The sequence below is a fragment of the Poecilia mexicana genome, unplaced genomic scaffold, assembly GCF_051168715.1.
Source record: "Poecilia mexicana isolate PSO_F unplaced genomic scaffold, ASM5116871v1 scaffold_6, whole genome shotgun sequence".
In the NCBI taxonomy this organism is placed as follows: Eukaryota; Metazoa; Chordata; class Actinopteri; order Cyprinodontiformes; family Poeciliidae; genus Poecilia; species Poecilia mexicana.
Genome location: NW_028263375.1, coordinates 26,576,302 through 26,596,351, shown reverse-complemented (window position 1 = coordinate 26,596,351; position 20,050 = coordinate 26,576,302). Strand labels below are relative to the sequence as shown.

The window sequence follows — 20,050 nt, the reverse complement described above, 5'->3', positions numbered from 1 at the left end:
CAAAAGTGACTTTTTTTCATTTTGCCTGGCGAAATAACATTTTCCAAACTGAACTTAAATAAGACAATTAATAATTATGTAACTTTTCATCCCAGAGAATTAAATCTTCTGTGTCTCTTCAAAAGTCTCTTTTTATGTAATCTCAACTGCATGCTAGCAGTCTTGAAAACGAACCCTCTGACTCATATTTGAGTCACATCTGACAGAGAATAGTAATGTCTCTATTTCTTCACCGTTCTCATCCAACAACTCCTCTACTCCGATATCCTTACATAAACTTTTACAAGCGTGTTTTGAGTGTGCACGCACACGTGCGAATGCTTCTGCAGGAATTAGCACCGGTACGTGCCTGAGCGGGCTTTTCCCTGCTGTGTAATTGCCCTCTGTGAATCGGCCCACTGGCACTGCCCCGCGTGAAAAAAAATGAAAGATGTTGCTAATCCGCCGGGTCAAGCAGCCAACAGTGAGCGAATTTAACCCCCCGGACCGCAGCCACAAATTAGGAAGAGCTGACGAGACCCTGAGGCATTCTGGGTATTGTTGTTGACTGCCAGCAGGTTTTCAAAAGAGAAGCTACAGAAAGGTGAAGATTAATAGTTGCCTGATGACCTTGGAGTACGGTTATCAAGGGCGTAGGTTTGGTCTAAGTTTTGGTGGGGACCTTGACACCCCCCCGCCCCCCAGGCAGCACAGTGAAATGCCCAAGAGCACCGAACATTTTTGAGAAGGGGGGGGGAAACCACATTGGCTTAATAACCCCCTCCCCCCAACCATAACCATATCATACATCTTGTGTATACAACCAGATACAGTCATACTCAGCAGATCAGTTCAAGAACACTTTACTTTTTCCTTTACAAAATTCAGCAAACGTTACAAGTAAGATCAAAAGAAATATCCTCTGGATACAGCAAACACAATTGCAGATAAGAAGAAATCAATAATAAAATAAAAAAGAAAAAATATTACATAATTAACAGACCTATTCTACCTCACATTCAGTGCTGACCTTACTAAACACCGGACTTTACAACAAATGCGTTGCGTGATAGATATCTAACTTATGGGTCCACTCACTGTACTTACAGCCGACGTAGCGAAATAACTTCTAATGTCTGTCCTTTTCTTTTTTGGTGGCGACATGGTCTCGGAGACTCAGAAGGAGACGCGTGTGCCCAGCTAGCCGCCGCCTTTTGCAGCTAATCAAAGAACGTCCGACGATTCAACTGACTCCCCCTCCCCCCACCCCCCGACAGCACCGTTCCGACACGGTCTCGGAGGCTCATAATAAATGTCAAACTAAGAAGCTTCCGTTCCGCGCACCGCCTGTTGCTGCTAATCAAAGATCGTAGATCCACGTTCTTTGAGCCAATATGGCAAAAATTGGTCGGGACTTTTTCATATCCCGTGAATATTGGTCGGGACATGTCCCTACCGTCCCTACCCAAACCTACGCCCATGACGGTTATAAATCTATATTGCCATCACGTCCCGTCATGAAAGATCTGACGTTGTAAAGTCCAGGACCCCATCACCGACCCGCACAGCTTTCTGGAAGACAGTCCAGTTGAAGGACCTCGGTGCTTCCGATTGCAAGAAGGATGACTCCAAAATCGGCCTCTCCTGGCTGCGGTCTGATGAATGATGCCCCTTTGTGGAGGCTGCCTTGGCCGGCCCTTTTCATCCCGACCAGGAGAGCAAGTGCGAGGCATGAATAGCATTAGTCCGAGTCAGTGCACACATAGCGGTGTAGCCAGCCCTGAAAGCTCGGCCTGCTGGCCCTCCTCCCTCAAGTTTTATGAGCCAAGACGATTGAGGGAGAAGAAAAACTTTCCTGCCAATGGAGGAGAGCGGCGGGGACGCAGAGGCGTCACCGAGATGGATGGATGGATGGATAAAGCGGAGATAGCAGCCGCTCACCAGAAGACTCTCGTCCGGCGGAAGAATTGACGCGAAGGGGAACAGGTTTGCGGCTGAGGAGCTGAAAAGGATCCGAACAAAAGGAGGGAGGGTGGAAGAATGGTGGCGGAGGACTCGGGCTGTCAGGACTGGCGCTGGGATGGAGTTAGGTCTCATTTCTCATCGTGTCATCGCACTATCTGCGTCTCCTCCGCTCTTCTCTATGAACAATTGCACGGCCACAATGGGACAGACCTCTTCCTGGGGAGCCGCATATGTTCCTCCGGTGGTGAAGCCGCAGCTCTCGCTGCAGTTTTTGATAGCTACAGTATGTGTGAAACCGCTGTAGGTGTTTCTCATTGTGCTGGTCTGAACCTGGAACCTCATCGATCGCAGACCATAGTCAACACTAAATCATCTTCTGTCAGCCTCTGCAACGCCTTCAGTAGCCACTCAATGTGTAATTTGTCATGCCACAACCACAAGATATTTGGAGGATTGTATGTAGCGCATAACTATGAATTCAAAGGCAAACTATATAAACAAGGCAACCTATACATTGTTTCAAATGGTCAATATTTTGTAGAGCCTACTGATGCAATTACCGCTTTTCGTCCTTTGGGAAATACAAAGGACATCGGTTTCTTTTACACATCTCGAAACTGATGTTTTTCTCATAATTCCTTGCAGAGTAGGCCAAGGTTAGACAGGCTGAATCTATGAACAGTGATTTCTCAATGTTGCCACAGATTCTCAGATAGATTCAGGCATTCATCTTAAAACACTCAATCTACTCCCTGCTTGTATCATCAGGGTTGATGTCTTGATCAGAAGCGAACTTGACTTTAGATTTATGAATTTCTGATTGGTTTTGGTTGAGCTCAGGCTTCTGTGACACATTTGAGGAACCTACAATTGCATACACCACGTAAAGTGGCACAACATAGAGTTGAGTTAATCTATATAAAGGAGTTGGCATCTTACCCTGTTGAGGAAAGAAATAAAGTAGAGAGAGAAGGTCATTAGACTGTAAACAGTGCAGCGCAATAGACACGGCGCATTCAGCCCCACCCTGCTCCGCTCCTATCAATCACACATCCCAGATGATTTGCACCTGACTCACCCTGCCGTTTCCACAAGCGACAAAATTGAGCTGGAAGACGTTAAAAATAGGCTAAAAACTTGAGAAGTTCCACTGTTTACTCAAATTGTGATACAAAAGCAGTAAAATTGTATTTAAAATCATATGTCAGGTTTACTTTGGGCTTATTAATAAAGTTAAATAGTCATGTCGGATTGGGCTCAGACACAACGTCTATGGCCTCAGCTGGGTCAGGTTGGATTTTTTAGGTCCAGTCTAAAGGAAAAAATGTGACGCTCACATGGCTGTGAGCTCAGAAATCCCCAAAGTTTACCAATTAAGTCTGATTTCAAATTTAAAACATCCATTTATGCAAACTTTATTTTTTCTGTTTGCCAGGTGTGGATGGACAATTAGACTTCCTGTCGCATCCTGTATCTAAAGCCCAGCATTAAGCTAATATGACAAAGACGTAGCTAATATCACTAACAGTGTGTCTGGCAGGAGAGCCGGTGTTGCATTGTGCCAGCTGAATCTCTGTCATGGCTTACAGCGAGACTCTACAGGGGAAATGAATGAGCCGTTGGTAATGTTATTAGTTACACCTGCTTTTCCCTCAACAAAAAAAAAAAAGTTACGTTTTCCAGCTCGACGGAACAAAGAGGCGCGAGTCTGCCGGGAAGCCCCATTACAAAAAGCAACTTCCATGAAGTCACACGAACAGAACCGCTATGAATATCTGCGCCGCTTCTGGATATTTCGGGGGCTTGCCCCTAAGGAATGGAGATAATGGAGGTCTTCTCCTTTTTGGCGCCAGGCGGTGTTGACCTTGTCACCTTTTTGGGAGGGGGTGAAAATAAGAGCGGCTCCAAGAGAATGGAAATCTCTTGATTGGCAGTACTTAGAAATGTTTCACTTTAAGTCAGCGGGCTGCCAAATGTTATTTTGGCTTAATAACAAGGGAAATGAAAGCGTTCTTATTGTAGTCCGTGTTATTATGATGTATATGGGGAAAAACTTGAAAGAAGAGAAAAATGTCAAAGGGAATTTATTTTTGGGGGAAAAAATTGCTGATGCTGAACTGATTCACTTAAATCAGTTAAATCCTCATTTAATATTAAACCTTTTTTTCAACTGCACAAACATAGATGACAATACTTTTACCAAACAGTTTCAGAAGCGTAATGTCATTTTAAGTTACTTTACGCTGTAAACACGTATCTGCTGTATTTTGCAGTGTTTCCGTAGTTTCAGAAAAACTGAAAACATCCACATAGACATCAAAAATGAATCAAAAACTGAAAAACGTTTTATTACTAAATTATAAAAAGAAATCAACATATTTTGTTAAATGCTGAGTTATCATTAAGATCATTTTGTTTGTTCTGGTTTGTCCACTGGGTAAAATAATAATAATCATAAAACAAATGAGAGATTTTGCGTATGATCTGAATGTTTAAATTAAAAGTTAGAAACATTTAGTTTGTATTAGCTTGTAAAAATGACTAAGGATCTGTGTCAGTTTAATAAGTTTAAAAATGTTCCCTGAAAAATTTGTTGCTCGTTGGCAACAATTGCCTAAAGTTAGCAAGTTTTTCTTCAAGACCGACTTTGTTACTAATCCAACTACAGGCAGACACAAATTAAATTTCTTAACCACAAACGTGACGTCGTTCTGACTTGCATACATTAGCCCTTAGCGTTGGACACAATGAATCGAGCTAACGGTTAAATAAACCGTTTTCATTTATATTCAAACCATTTTGTTAGAATTTGTTACCAAAAAAAGTGGCTAGAATTATAAGAATTTAATAATTATTTATTGTAATATTTAGAAACCAGTATGCTATATTAAAATTTTGAGAATTTGAATATACTACAAAATTAGGGGTAAAAATAAATATTGCTTCATATTAAGACACACTGAATTGTTCAACTCCCACAGGGAATAACTTTAGGTGTCTTATCTTGTTGTAATGAGATTTATATGAAGTTAAAACCAAAATAAGTTCTTGTTTAAACAAGAAGGGTTGTAAAAGTAAAACGGCAACATGCCATGGGATTTCTGAGCGTCATCTAAGAACTAGGAGAGTAAAAAGACGGAAAGTCAGAGGAGCATTTTTAAGAAGTGGCAGTCTGTCATAGGAACTTATTTTAGTATCTCGTTATAATGAGAAACTTTCTCATCTTGATGAGTTCTGTATCTCATTGTAACAAGACACTGGGAGTTTCTCATCCCGAGATATTGATCCTGGATTAATTTCATAACTCTGGCAGGTAAATGCTACAGGCTACTGATAGGTTGATTTTTATATGTATTATAAAAAAGAATTATCTTGCCTATGAAGCATTAGGCATTAAAGTTATTTAAGTTATTAATTTATAAATTCAACAATGGCAACTAATATTGGTTTGGTCAGCCATTAGCTGTCCTCTTTGGTCGTGTGTGGCTCACACCAAATTGTGTTTAGGCTAATTTATCAAAATGTGTTCTATTTTAACTAAACAAAGAATAAAGAAATGTTTTAAGATGACTGTGAAAGATTTTGAGGAATGTAGTTGTTTATCCAGCTTAAGTTTAGCAACACCGCTAATACTAAAAAGTCAAACCTGCTAGCAAATTGAGCTTCTTAGTCATGCCGTTTTAAGTGAATCTTATGTGTGGTTGTCAGGGGAAACGTTTGCATACCAAATTGGGAGAAGATTTAAAACGTTTGTGTCTAGCTTTTAGCCATTCAGCAACAATGCTAATGATTTCTAGCTAGCTAGAAGAGCTAGTTGTTCTTCTTAACCCTGAGTGAGACATAAAGAACGGGTAGTGATGTCAAATGTTCAAAGAAAGATTTACATGCCACGTTGTTAGAGTAAATTTAAAAGTTTCACATTATTACAATTCAAAAACTTTTGAACAGTTTAAGTCAAAAGTTTTATTATTTCTTCAAGGTAGTTATACGCTTTAGATGCAGTTTTTGTTTATTTCTATTTTGGGGCCATGAGGAAATGGATGAAAGAAACAGTGAAGATGCTTGTTTAATATGATTCTAGTGCTTTGTAAAATAGGGTAAAACTGCACTTTATTAATTATTAAGTGGCTTTGTTATTGAGTAATCTGAGCCTGTATGTTTTGAATGTGTATTAAGGAAGATGATACTGTAGTTTTGAACATTTAAATACCCTGTTGTTTATGAAATGGTTTGATTCATAAAATCTTTACAGAAAAACAAAGTTTAAGTAGCAGCAGCCAGACTTATCAGTTCACAAACCAAATGAAGTAATCATAATGATCTTAGTACTTTTATAAAGAGATTGGGAACGCAAATAATTTCTGCTACTATATATTTAATAAAATTGATCCAAAATAAATACATTCAAATTCTTGCACCAATTTTACTAGTAAAAGTTTTGTTTTATTAAAGTAGGCCCGTCTCTAAACCCCACAGTGTTGCCACTCGCTTCATCACCTCGACCAAACTTTGTAAAACATCTCTAAACGATATCAGTTTTTTTTTCTTTCTCCCCGTGCAAAATTAAATCTGATCCCCTTGATGCGTGGGGAGTGCAAAGCGATTTAGAGATCGAAGCGGCAGCTTGATTCACCCCCCCTCCTTCCTTTCTTTACCTCCTTCCTACTCCAACCGAGACCAAAGTCGAGATGCGGGGTGCGGGAGGGGGGCGAAACAGGGAGGGGTCAGAGATGCAGAAAGAAGATATTTGAAAAGCTGCCACGAGTTCCCTGTCACACCGCCTCCTGCGTGGATTGAGCCGTGCTCTTTGTTATCCACAGGCATGAATACTGAGTGGATGTAAAGAGAGGAAAAAAAGCCAAAGAGAGAGAGGGAGAGAGGAAAGAAAAGAGAAAACACTGGCCTCACGTCTGCATCTGGTGGCCGAACTAGAAGTAACTTGACCTGCAGATTCTCTGCAGTAATTCCCCTCATTGTGGGAAAATGTTAAACTTTGCACACACGGTCGATTGCTTTGTTTGGACTAATTTGCGTTAATTCGTACCGTACACCAAGGTAATGGTGTACGAGATCATTTCCCTCTGAGATGAATTAAAAATATTCCAGGATTTTGAGCTAAACGTTGCCGGTGGACGACTTTGCTTTTCTTTGTTCATTTAGTGAACTGTCTAATGGCTGCTGTTTTTCTGTTTTCATGCACAAAACCTGTTATTGTAATCAGATGTTTATAAGAGAGGCAAGCCTGTGGTTCCGTACATAATTCCTCAATTTCATGATTTGTTTGAGTCATTATTTTTGATGAGCATGCAAATATATCGTCTCTCGCTTCTTTGCAAACTCCATTCATTCACATTCACAAGAAGACAGGTGTCCAACAAGCTGATGAACCCCCACCACCACCAAAGCACACACACATACACACATACACGCACAATGCTCACACACTCGCGTAGGAGGATGTAAACTTCCAGCAGGATTAAATAAGGATTATTTTGGGATTATTTTGGAATGTCATCCAATAGTCTGAATTAATTGCACTGTTTAGTCCTTACTTTGTAGTTTTAATAAATAAGTATCTGCTTGAACAAGCATCAAACAAGTCTTGCAGATGTTAAGTAGACTTTTCTTCTTCAGGTTCCCCTGCAGCGTGCAACACAACAAATCCTTGGTTTGCTCCATAGAAACTCATTTAACTCAACTAATTTCTGATTTTTCCTCTCTGTTTTTTACAGCTGCACACCTGTTTAATCGTTGAACTCGGTTCTATGTCTAAACTTTAAAGCATATTTAGCCCTGAATAACCCGCAGCGCGTCGCTTGAACTTTACAAGTCCCTCTTTCTCCACCTGTTTCGGCCTGGAGCCCCAAAGCACAGCCAGGCGTTTGTTATTCAGGTTCCCGTGCGCCACTCAAATACTCAAAATTAAATGTGGATTTTTTTTTTTTAGTTATTTTTTTAAGAGCTGGAAGGGGTAAAGAGGGGGGTCAGGGAGCTTTAACTCGGTGACAAAGCCTCATTTGCAGGTCAATGCGATGGCACACTCGCCTCTCCTCTCCATCCAGCTCTCCTTTGTTCCCAGTCGCCTGCGCCGATGCCAGATGGTCATGGAAAATGCTAATTCTCACACACACACACACACATGCACGCACACACACACACCCCAGCTCCTTACCCCTCCTCTGGCCAATTTTCCTCCTCTCTATATTTAATTGCAGTCTTCTGCAGACCGTCCCGGTAATTACGTGTTTCGAGTGGAAAACGTGTCCCTGAAATCTTTTTTTTTTCTTTTTTTTTTTAAGTCGCTACATTTGCACAAAACCCGAACGCTCAAACGTCCCGTGCAGCGTGGCTTTTAATATTTGAAGCCGTCGGTCAGCTCCAATTGATTTTGCATGTACTTTCACCTGTGTTCAAACAAAATAAACATGCATTTCAGCATGTTTATGTCAGCTTTTTTATTTTTGTCAGACAAAAATGCATTGATCTGAAGGGAAGTTTGACTTTTTTTTTTTTTTACAAATATGTCCAATAGGTTTTTGATCACAAAATTTAAAAACAAAAGCTCAAAACTCTCTTCTGTCCTGCTCAATTTTCACAGCATCACATTTATTCCAAGCTCAAATAATCAAAACGTAACCCTTCCTGTGTTTGATTGTGCAAATATAAATGCCTAATCAAGGTGTTACTCAGCTGTTCCTGCTTTTCTGAAATACCTTTTCCACTTAACGTATATTCTTACAGGAGAGAAGGAGATATTATTTAAATAAGTACGTAAAAAGATCATAATTTTGCCGATGACGCTGTGATGTAAGCCAAAGGTCACACAGGGGGCCCTGCGGGGCCCATGAGACTGATTCTCCCCATCAGCAGCTGCTTGTACAATGATGACCCATTGTCGAAGACATGTTTAATGAGCTCTGCATGTTCGCTGTCATCTCTTTCCTTTATGTCCATCATACTCTCATCATGCGCTCGCTGAATGAAGTTATAATGGTCCGACGGGCCTTTGTGGAGCTAATTTAGAACCTCAAGGCTCCGTGCATGTGAAGCAGTCCGAAAACAAACGACGGTCTCGACCGGTCGCCTGAAAGACGGGCCCGGGCCCTACAAATTTATTTCTGTTCGGCTTAAAGAAGAGCTTAGCGAGTTGTTTTTCAGGCCTTAACCTGTGAACCTTCCCAGAATGGTTCAAACTCGAACCCTTCTCAGCAAACGAGAGCGACTTAAAGGTCCTATTTACTGGGACAAATTTTATATAGTTACACAGCTGCAGGGACAAATAGGGGAAGATGACCTGTTTAGCACCATGGAGGGGGCATGAAGGGAGGAGCCGGGTGGGGCTGTGCGGGGAACTGAATCCGCCTGAATGTGTCCAGTCTCCGACACAGCGGAGACTTCATTAAAGTAACACATAAACAGCTGTTGTCTTTAACATGTAAACTATTGGGGATCTAAAACTGAGCTGAATGCGCCCTGGGCTCCCCCACAGGCATATGGGCGTTAATTAGCTGGATATAGCCATAGATTAATTATAATATTTTTTCTTTGCCCATTGGTATCAATGGAGGAGCCAGACAAAGTGTCCTTTGTTCTCTGACGCAGGACATTCTGTGGCTGGACTGAATGGGTCTTGGCTATGTCTACATGGATTTGCCATATGGCAACAAAAAGGAAAGAATGGTGCCAGAGAGCGCTTTGTGTTGGAAATCAGAACAAGCTCGCCGTCACAGCTTACGGCTGACAAAGTCACCATCAAAAAGTCTCCGTTTCCATCCAAACATTCGTGTCATACAGTCAGGGAGGGCCAGGTGGGGAGTGGGGGTGGACTGGAGAGAAATTATGAAATATAGCCCCGTATTCGCTTTGTGGGCATTGACGGGCGGCCATGCATGGATGCAGCCATGGATGGATGCATGCATGCAAGGGCCCCACGTTTGGCTTCTTTCAATTAAGGGTAAACTTGCAAGTATGACCTGTTGAATGGTTTGTTTCAATAGACGAGCACCATTACAAAGACTAGTAGTTTTCTTTTTGCACTTTCTGGCAGGTGGCCTCCACGCCCGGTGTATCCACGGCGGGGTAAACAGAGTGCGTGTGTGTGTGAGTGGGTCCTTTGGAGGGCCTTGTCGAGTGCGGGTTGGATGGGTGTGTGAGTGTGTGTTTGGGGATGGGGGCGGTGGGTGGGTCTTTGCGGCGGACAAAGCGGGGATCCAAAGGCAGCTGCTGCTTCTTTACAAGGGGCGAAAGGGCCTTTAAATCTGAGCCTATATCCCGCAGCTGCCATTAGGGGTTGCTGCGTCTGAATGCGGGTTTCCCCCCGCAAAGGGTCTTTGAGTTCGTGTGAAGCAGATCCACGCAGACAGAAAGTGGCTGTGTCACTATGGGGGCATTTGATATCTATATCTGTAATGGTGACGGAGAGCCGAAGGAGCCAATAAAACACAGAGCGGTCGCACTTTCCACGCACTTTTCAGGTTGAGATGCTGGTCGTTTCACTCCTTCATAAACTGTCTGGTGGTTTGGATTGTGTGGACTTTTTCCACACCCAGGCAGTGTCATCAATTTGTACCTGCAGGGGTTTGTCCTGTTCTGGTTCTGAGCACATGATGAAATGTGGTTTTATGAATTAAATATATAAAATATACAAGAAGAATATCCGAAGAGTTATTTTAGAGTGACCGGGTTTCAGAGTCTGTTGTTTCATTACAGCTTTCTGGCTATAACCCTTTAAGTATTGTTGATGTATACAAAGTCCTCAGAAAATAGCTACTAATTAACATATAAATTTAGCGTTTAATAGCTATTTAGTGGCAAAATTAATTAAAATACCCAAGAACATAGAAAAATTATTAAAGTAAATTTTTTAAGTAGATAAGCAGTAAATGGTGACATGTTTAGGACATGTAAAAACCCCTGCAGGACAAAAACCCCTTGTCCTTAATGTATTTCTTCTTCTTAAAAGAAGAAAAATGAGCGCTTACCTTCATAATTTATAAAAAAATTTGTACTAATACATTATTAGTACTATATTTTTTGAACAGGCATTCAGAAAATATAGTTACATTAGGAAATTTTTCAAGGCTAATTATCTCAAACCATTAAGTACTTCATGACAAAGACAATACATTACCATGCACTGGTTTAGATTGGTATAAAATGGCAACATGTTCAGAAAATACATTATTAATTTATAGGATTTACTCAATTTAATTAGACTGTAGTTTTCATATTGAAACACAAAGCAGAACATAAATACATGCATTTTTTCCCAACAAACTACCACATGCTTTGTCTGCAGGGAAGCCTGAATTGATCCTGAGCCAGCAAGGCACAAAACACAAATGCTCTTAAAGGTTTAATTTCAAGATGTTTTATTTCCCTCTTTTTTTTTCTTCTTTTTTTTCCTTTCAAAAAAATTACTTAGGGCACTTGTATGAAAAAAAATAAAACACACACCATATAACGGCTCAGACACAAATAAATTTTGTTTTTTTTTAAGGTTTAACAACTATTGGGAAGCTACAAGATTGCAAAACACCACAATGTCTTAAAAAAACAGCAAATAATAAAATAAAATAGAAAATTGGCAACAGACTAAAATCAGCAAGGCATTTGACAAATAAAGAGAAACATAAATAACTTATAAGTTAGAATAAACTTAACATATATACATTTACAGGGGAAAAAACACAAAGACTAGAATTAAACAAATGCTACTGTCTCTATAAAGCTGTACACTTTTGGCCAGTGTAGAAGATTTTTTTCTCTAGGATTGCACAGATGTTAAAACATTTAACACTGTCGAGTGGCTGTATGCAAAAGCAACAATGAATGCTACATTTGTACTGGATAGAAGTCATCCAAACGAAATCTTTTATTTTCCTTTTCTTTCTTCTCGTTTTAGTTTTTTTTTTTCCTTCTTCCACCCACCCGCCCCTTTGAGTTCCCAAACCGTTCAGTCCTGAGAGGAGCTGCGGGCGGCGTCGAGGCTTCGTTCCGCCGGGGATTCACCGAGGTTCGAGCCGGCGGAATAGCGGGACTCCCCTCTTCTTTGTCCCAGTTTCTCTTCCTCCCATCCTCCGGCGGCCTTAAAAGCGGCTCTCGGTCCGTAGGAATCCTCAAAAACGCGCAGGGAAGTAGTGCAACAAAAAAAAAAAGTGTAAAAGAAGAAGAAGAAAAAAAACGCCACCTAAGGAGGAAATAAAAAGAGATATGGTTCAGTTTTTCGACGAAATAAAACGCATTTCTTTCACAAGAAAAGCGGCGAGTCAGCTTTCCACGGAAAGAAGAAGAATGACGACAGCAGCAGCGAGGCGTCACCCCTTCTTAGCGCAGCGTTTTCCCGCCACATTGTGACGTACGCATCCCCCCTCCCAGCTCGCTGGTGTTACTCCAGCTACTACTATCACTATAGCTGCTCCTGTGATTTCACCACCAGCTCTCTCCCTCCCCATCCCCCACGTCCACTCAGCCAGCCGAGATAACGCTGTCTGGCTCAATCACTTGCAACCACATTATTACAGTATTTATCACAAATGACTAGCTATGTGCTACACTGCTACAATTTGTAGACAAGAAGAAGAAAAAATAAAGGCGTAATTGCTATTAATAATTTGGAGAATTAAATTAATGTTCTTCTTACGTTCAACGAATCCTCTTTCGCGAAGTTTGTTTCACCGAGATGGGAGACTTGGGAAGTCTGTCGGCAGCCTTTTTTCGTTTCACGAAGAAGTCTGTATGAAAGAAATTATAATATAAGTCACAGTAAATAGATTTATCTGAAATTAAAGCGGCTTCTCTGGGGGTATTTTTTTAGTAGATTAATAAACCCCTGTAACTACCTGTGATGTGCGTGTTGTTGTCATCAGCAGCAGTCGACGACCTCTTGCGCCGAACACAGGGAGCCTGTCTGCGAGTCCCTGAGATCCCTGTGACCGGCCGGTTCTCCTGGTTCACCTCCACCGGGGTCGGGAAGCTGCTTTCCCCGTCGCCGCCGACGACGCTGCGGTCGCTCTCCGGTACCGCTAAGCGCTCCATTACATCCCCGTCGGAGCTCTCCGACATAACGGATTCCGAGGAGGGCGTCTGCTTTACGGGCGTCGCCGGGACGCGCGTCCTGCCGCTCTGCACCGATTCCCGATAAAACGCCGCCGTCCTCTCCACGGGCATCTCTTCCCACTCGTAGTCCCCTTCCAGCGGGGTGTTGTCCTCGAAATTAAAGTTCCATCTCTGCTGGTCCCGCTCGGAAATCTCCCGCAGCTTGGCTTTCACATCCCGACTCAGCTCGTCGTGATCCACCGGCCCGAAAAGACTGCGGCACACGCCGGTGCGCCTCTGGAGAGGGAAGGTCCTGCGGGCCACCAGCCTCTCCAGCGCGCTGCTCGATAACTGGACGTGGGACATCTCCGAAAAGAGGACCAATTCCTCACGACAGAGACCCAGGTGTTGGTTTAGTTGTTGTTTCGTTGCGCTGTAAGTGCGTGTCTCCCTGCCCCCTCAGTTTAAATGTACCTCGATACCGTACGCCTCACAATTTATAACCTCTCAACGTGTCGCGTAGATCCAGGACTTCCTTCATTGGCTGACTGAAACTCCAACCCTCCCCAAATACGCACACAATCCTCACCACGATGCCCTCCCGCCGACTCTCCCGCCTCCCCTTACTCTTCTACCCTTTCGGCTGAGTGCCGAGTAGAGCTCAGCGTTATGATTTCTCTGCTGCACGCAAGGTGTTAAAACTCAGCGGAGCTTCCCTGGTTGTTCTATCAAAGTAGCTGCGTAAAGGACTTAAATCTCCATTTCTTTTCACGCATCAGTGACTCGTGTGTCCGAATTTTTTTGACATTTCAAGAGTTCAAAAAATGGCCAATACAATTCCAGTTTAATAATTTAATCTCAATCGACCTGAAGATCTTAGATGCAACTGTAGTTACAACTATCTTATGAATTGTTTGCTTCTGGACAGTTTCAAACACACCTGCAGGTTACATCCCATGCCAGCGTCCACACACAAGGGCCCCTTATCTTTCAGTCCTTCAGCAAACAATGAGCGCTTTGGATCATGTTTCCCAGTCCAGTCTGCAGAGATGTTGCACACAGATGCAACCTTTGCCGCAGCTCTAATACACCAGGTCAAACAATGCAATATCGGGGGATGAATATTCTAATCATAACAATAAAAGGTTGAAAGTCTAAAATCTCTAGAGCTGCTGTTTTGCGCATATGTGAAGGTGCTGTATTATTATTATTATTATTATTATTATTATTATTATTATTATTGTTATTGTTGTTGTTGTTTTGCCTTATTTTAACAAGAACAGCTTGTGATAACTCTGCCTGCACATAGCAGAGTCTGTCCTCAGGTCCGAGGAGAGAAAACGGACAACGCCTTTGCAAGGAATGACGGATGCACAGCGACCCTTAGTGGTAAGCAAATAGTACTGCAGATTGAACAAAAAAAGCAACTCTGAATAAGGATTTGTAGACACTTTTTCTTGGGTATATTTCTTCCTTCTTTTTTGTCACACTTATACGTTCCTGAACATAATACCTTTTCAAAGACAATATGAGATTTAACACAAAAGGCAATTGTCAAGCAATAATTAAATTTATTTCATTTAAACAAGTTACCAATCATATGCAAAAAGCAGAATAATCATTATTTAATCATGATTGAACAGATTTTTTGAGAAGTTGAGTTCTATGTCACCTAAGCCAGATTATTGCCATTCTGACAAAGCCAGCAAATAACTTGAATAGACCTTGTCCGGTACCATCGAGACACTCCCTGATCTAAAAACAATTCTAGAACAGGCAAGTCACTGACATCTAGCTTTGGATTACAAAGTCATTTTGGGGGGTTTTGGCAGTCAAGTCAACCACATTGTAAACAGTCATCCAAATATGGAGAGAGAGTGGCCATCTTACCAAAACTAAGTGTGCGTCCCAGAGGTCACAACAGAACCAAAGTAAGCATCTAAAGAACTGCAGACCTCACTTGCCCTCAGTTTTAAAATGCAATACTAAGAAAGAGAGAATGTGAAAGAATGGGGCCCAGGAGAGACTTTTGTGGCAAAAGTCAATATAGAGTTAAAGGAACACAAAGACAAGTCTTACATTCCAACAATATAATATCATATAAACAGTCTAACACAATGACGTGACGATTAAGTCTGCTTTAGGATCTGAACAACTTGAGGTAGTTGAATTATTGTCTCTTACAGAAAATCATGGAGAAAAATATGTGCTATAGCTCAGGACAATGATCATAAACTTAATGAACTGAACTTTCCTAGAAGTCCGCCTCAAAATGACTAAAAACCTTGAGTAAAAGTTTTGGAGTGGCCCGATCCAGAGACTAGTTGGTATGTTCAAAGTTAAATCCCAATGAGATGTGGTGTAAACATACGGGCAGGCCTTCATTTTTAAATAAAGTGGATTAACCAGATTCTAAAGCTGATTTTAGGACTTTTACGGTAGCTACGAGTGAGAAGATAAATGGCAGGAGCCGTGTTTTATTTTCTGTTTTGTCGAAACACACGACAGTGGGTCACTCGCATCACATGGTGACGTCATATGACAAGACTTCCAGCTTGTCAGAATGCATTATGGCTTCCATGTGAGTGCCATCAGAGTCACATGCAAGGAGACAAGCACCGTAGAGAGGAATATCCTTGTGAGGACACAGCGCTCACTGCTCAACAACAGCTGAGATGAGTCATCATCATGTGATGGTTTATGACTGTGGGCAGGTGATGCAGTTTGAGACATTTTCTCAATGCCACAACTCTCCAATTGTTGTGGTTAAGAGAACTAATGAGCCCCTGTAAATTATTTATTGTAAAACGCAGTGCCTTGCAAAAATCTTAATACCGCGTGATGTTTTTCGATGTTGCCACCATAAATCTCAATGTGTTTTCTTCTACTTTTAATTGACAGATCAGTACAAAGTAGTATATAATTGTAAAGTAGAAGGAACATTATGCATGTATTTAGCATTTTATTTTTTACATTTATAATTCTTAAAAGGTAAATGTGCATTTGTATGTATCCCACACCAAAAAAACATCTCACAGAGCACTGTTCAAGCGATTATCTTAAAATGGAAACAGCACAACTATTAGTCTGGCCCAGTGGTGTCAAACTCCAGTCGTCAAGGGCCGATGTCCTGCAACTTTTAGATGTCTCTCTCCATCAACACACCTGGCTCTGCTAGTGAGGCAGTTTCACCATTTAATTCAAGTGTGTAGCACAAGGGATACATATCAAAGTTGTAGGACTCTGGCCCTTGAGGAATACCGTTTGAGACCACTGTTCTTTGTAAACACCAAATGTTGGTGTTTACAAAAGTGTGGCAAGAATACATCCATTGTTGAAAGAAGCTGTATGACCTAGGATACACACCAAACAAGTGAAGGGTAATTCTCTGGTCAGAGTATAACAGTATTGCTTTGGTCAGTTTTGCTGGTTTAAAAGTACTTACAAATAATTTCCTTGGCTTGGCAATATTGAACTTTTTGGCTTGCATGCAAATTGTTGTGTTTGATGGAAACCAACACACTGAAAACACCCACACAGTAAAACATGGCAGTGGCTGCATCATGCTGCAAGGATGCTTTTCTTTAAAGCAAATCAAATGTTAGAATAGAACGGCCAGGTCAAAAATCTAATCGTAAATCCAAACATCCTGGGCCGTCACACTGTGGCTCAAGTGCTCCCCCTGATGGCTATTAGGTCAAACAACAACGTTGGTAACGTTGGAAGTTACCATCCAACGTGGTAACTTCATCTTTAGGTTTTTATCAACAAAGTAGCCGACATAAGCTATATCTTAGCAAGGGGATTATAGATAACTCAAGCTGATCTTTGTTTCTCACAGCTTCTTTGGTTTTAAGTTGGTTACTGATTGGCTTAATGAGGTGGGAGGATAACACCTTGGGTCCCCCAGGCAAGGCTGTCTAAAAGAGATACTATCAGCCGTAAAAATGCAAGGAGAAAGTCTGCACTCATTATGTCTCAAAGGGAGTGGGGGGTGATTTTGGTGTTTTCACCAAAGCAGCAGGTGCGGTCGGTCTGGAGTTCTGCTGTGATCACTGACTTCTTTAGGCTGGCTGTGATTCTTTCATCTTGAAAGCTTGAAATAAGTGGAAACAACCAGAGGTCTGGGTTCTGGCTGCAAACTGCCTCGAGGCAGAGCGAGTTTCAGGCAGAATGCTGGTGGATGAGGTGGGCAGTGACCAGCAACAGGTTGGGTTGTGTTCATGTGAACCCAGTGTGTCTGATGAATTAATGTGATGAATTAATATGAGGCCTAAAACCAGTGTTTTAGATTTGTTGAAGGTTAACAAAAGATAATGTGCACACAATTTGGAGGGTAGAGTTAGTAGGAGTGGTGCTTATGGCAAAACACTTCCAATTTTAGTTTGATCAGAACACATGACATGTCTTCAGAAATGAAGGTCTTTGTCCCTGAGTGCATCTTTCAAGGCTTTTCTGTGTTGCTTTTGAAGTCATGGCTTCTTCCTCTCTGAGTGATACTTGCATGTAATGTTTGAAGTGTGGCGCCTTCATGCATCTGTGAACTCTTCCTAAAGATGAACCAGACATGTGCCAGTCCATGATTCTTGTCTTCGTTTTCAGACATTTACAATGCCATGGCAACATCATCTTGGCTTTCCCAATTGTTTAAAAGCATTGTAATCTTGGTGAAAAGCTCTGTAGTTTTATAAAGTCTACACCTTTAAATCAGGTTATTGCTTATTTTGGGATTTGTAGTCTTCTTTGCGTTTCACGTGAGCTGTCCTATTTTGTCTGGCTTGGGTGCTGCCGTTTCAGGCTTGTGAACACGTAGCAGGTCATTTCTTAGGTGATGTTTGCCATCGCCGCCCCAGACATAGACCATTCACCTGAACAAACCGGACCCTTTGATGTTTCAGACGCTCTGCAGGCAGGACTGCTGAGTGTTGCAGGAGGTAAACAAATGGAAAATTGCTAACAAAAAGCCTGCAGCCTATTGTGAAACCTAAAACACCCTGCACGTTCTGCATGCTGCTTATAGGTTTAAAGCAGGCATGTGACATACCCAGATAAACCAGTTGCCAAATCTTTTCATTCCTCCAAATCATGTACACAAACAACCATTCAGTAGGCGATCTCAGTATTATTAATTTCAGTAGGCTGCATAAAACTTCAGAAACATGGTCAAGTTTTAGCTCTTGAATGTTGTTACACTGTAATTCCTTTTCAGAGTCCACACAATCCTTCAGTTTGTTCTGTGGAGGCCTGACAACATTGTTCATATCTGAAAGTGGAAACAGCATTTTCATTTTGGGCCATTTCAAAAATCTGAGTGCTCTTAAAGGGCCAGCTGTGCCAGAATATACTGATAAAACCCATTAATGTTAATGTTAATAAATAGCTGTTCCTCTGGGGTTTTGTGATTTCTTTAGTGTTTTGTAAAATCAAAATTACAGATTTTGTGATGCCAATTTAGAAATGTTTGTGAGGATTTTTATTTTTCACAATATTTGTGCTAATGTGTGATGTTAAATGTGACTTTTTATTACTCATGGATGTCAAGTTATAGTCAATTACGGACTATAACATCCAGTAAGGCTGAGACAGCAGTCACTTAACCCCTCAGTGTTTTTGACAAATTTTGAGAAAATTTGCAGTAAAATCAGAAAAAAAAAAGTGGAGATTTGTTGATTTTGTGTGAATTTTGCAGATTTGTGGAAAAACTGGAAGGATTTATTGATGTAATTTGGAGCTGAAAGGGCCACATAAGAAGCTACAGCGAGCCAAATGTGGGCCCCGGGGCCTTGAGTTTGACACATGTACTGTAGGCCCTGCAGGTCAGAAAAGCATCCAAGAGGCCCACTATGACTCTGGAGGAGCTGCAGAGATTCACAGCTCAGGCGATGGGAGTCTTTTATAAAAGGCATTATGCTCTCTGTTACTTTGAATATCTTTTGCTCTGTTTGATTTAAAAGTCTGTTTTAATTATCAATGCAGTACTATAGTGGAACAATGTTCTATGTTGTATATCACTGGTTTAGATTTATTTTGTCACAGAAACAATAAATGTCAATCTCAATAGGAAGATTACTGTTGTTTTTGAATGCAAACTGTATGAGAAAATCCTCAAACTATTTAGTCTTTCATTTACCTTTAGCAACTGAGGTTTTGTGAATAAAAATGTTTAATCTACAGTGGTTTACTAGATAATGTCTACCCAGTGTTCCTCTTTGCCTGAAAGGAGTTTTTGCAACCAACCGCATAAATGCTTTTCTTTTTAATCTTTAACTTTTGTTCTCTTAACAAACTCATGAGCTTATCAAAGCAGGAAAGAAGTAAAAACATCAAATAAAAAGGAAAGAAAGTCACCAAATTTAAAGCACCTTTTAAAAACGAATCGTTCCCCTTGACTGAGTACATTTTGTCAGATTACTACCACAATCACCAATGTATTTTATTGATATTTTATTTGCGCTTTCGTTTTATAAAGAAAAAAAATCTGAAAAGATATGCCAGGAATTTTCATGACTTTTTTTGCCCTTTGTTCTTTGCCAAATAGCATATTTTGTCAAACTTTTGACTTTTGTCAAAAGTCAAACTTTGACTTAATGTGCTCGATACACAAAGAATTTTTTTTTTATGTTTCATGGAAACAAATGAAGAGGGACAATTTTATACATTAACTGTGAAGTTATAATAAAATCACGACAGTTGAATACAGATAGGTTTTCGCAATAAATATATTCAGTGTGTGTTATAACAGCTCAAGTTAATAAGTAGATACATTTTTTTTGTTGTGTGTTTATTTCTAAAGGAGGCGGATATGACGCTATGCAAATTATCCAATTACAGCCATGGTAATAACTTGTAGCAAAACGCCGGCTTAAAGCGCCTCTTTTCAAACTGAAGCCCAGACTAACTACAGTCCTATTCAGCTCTTTGTGCTGTTATTGAATGTTAATTAGTCACAGACCGATAATACTGAAAAGTAAAGGTTCCTCAGTAAAGCGAGGTTAGACTGCACCGGCAAGTAGGCGAAGCTGAACTTCCGAGTCGAATGTTTTTATTTTCATAATAAAACAATTTCAGT

General features: G+C 41.0%; 1 protein-coding gene across 1 annotated transcript; it reads right to left on the bottom strand.

Moving 5' to 3' along the window:
* Positions 1-11,298: 11,298 nt before the first annotated feature.
* LOC106917323 (uncharacterized) lies at positions 11,299-13,461 on the bottom strand. Its single transcript, XM_014986198.2, has 3 exons — positions 12,786-13,461; positions 12,587-12,677; positions 11,299-12,133 (listed from the first exon to the last, which is right to left on the bottom strand). The coding sequence occupies exons 1-2, from the start codon at positions 13,345-13,347 to the stop codon at positions 12,589-12,591; spliced, it is 651 nt and encodes a 216-aa protein (XP_014841684.1). The 5' UTR covers positions 13,348-13,461; the 3' UTR covers positions 11,299-12,133; positions 12,587-12,588.
* Positions 13,462-20,050: the final 6,589 nt, after the last annotated feature.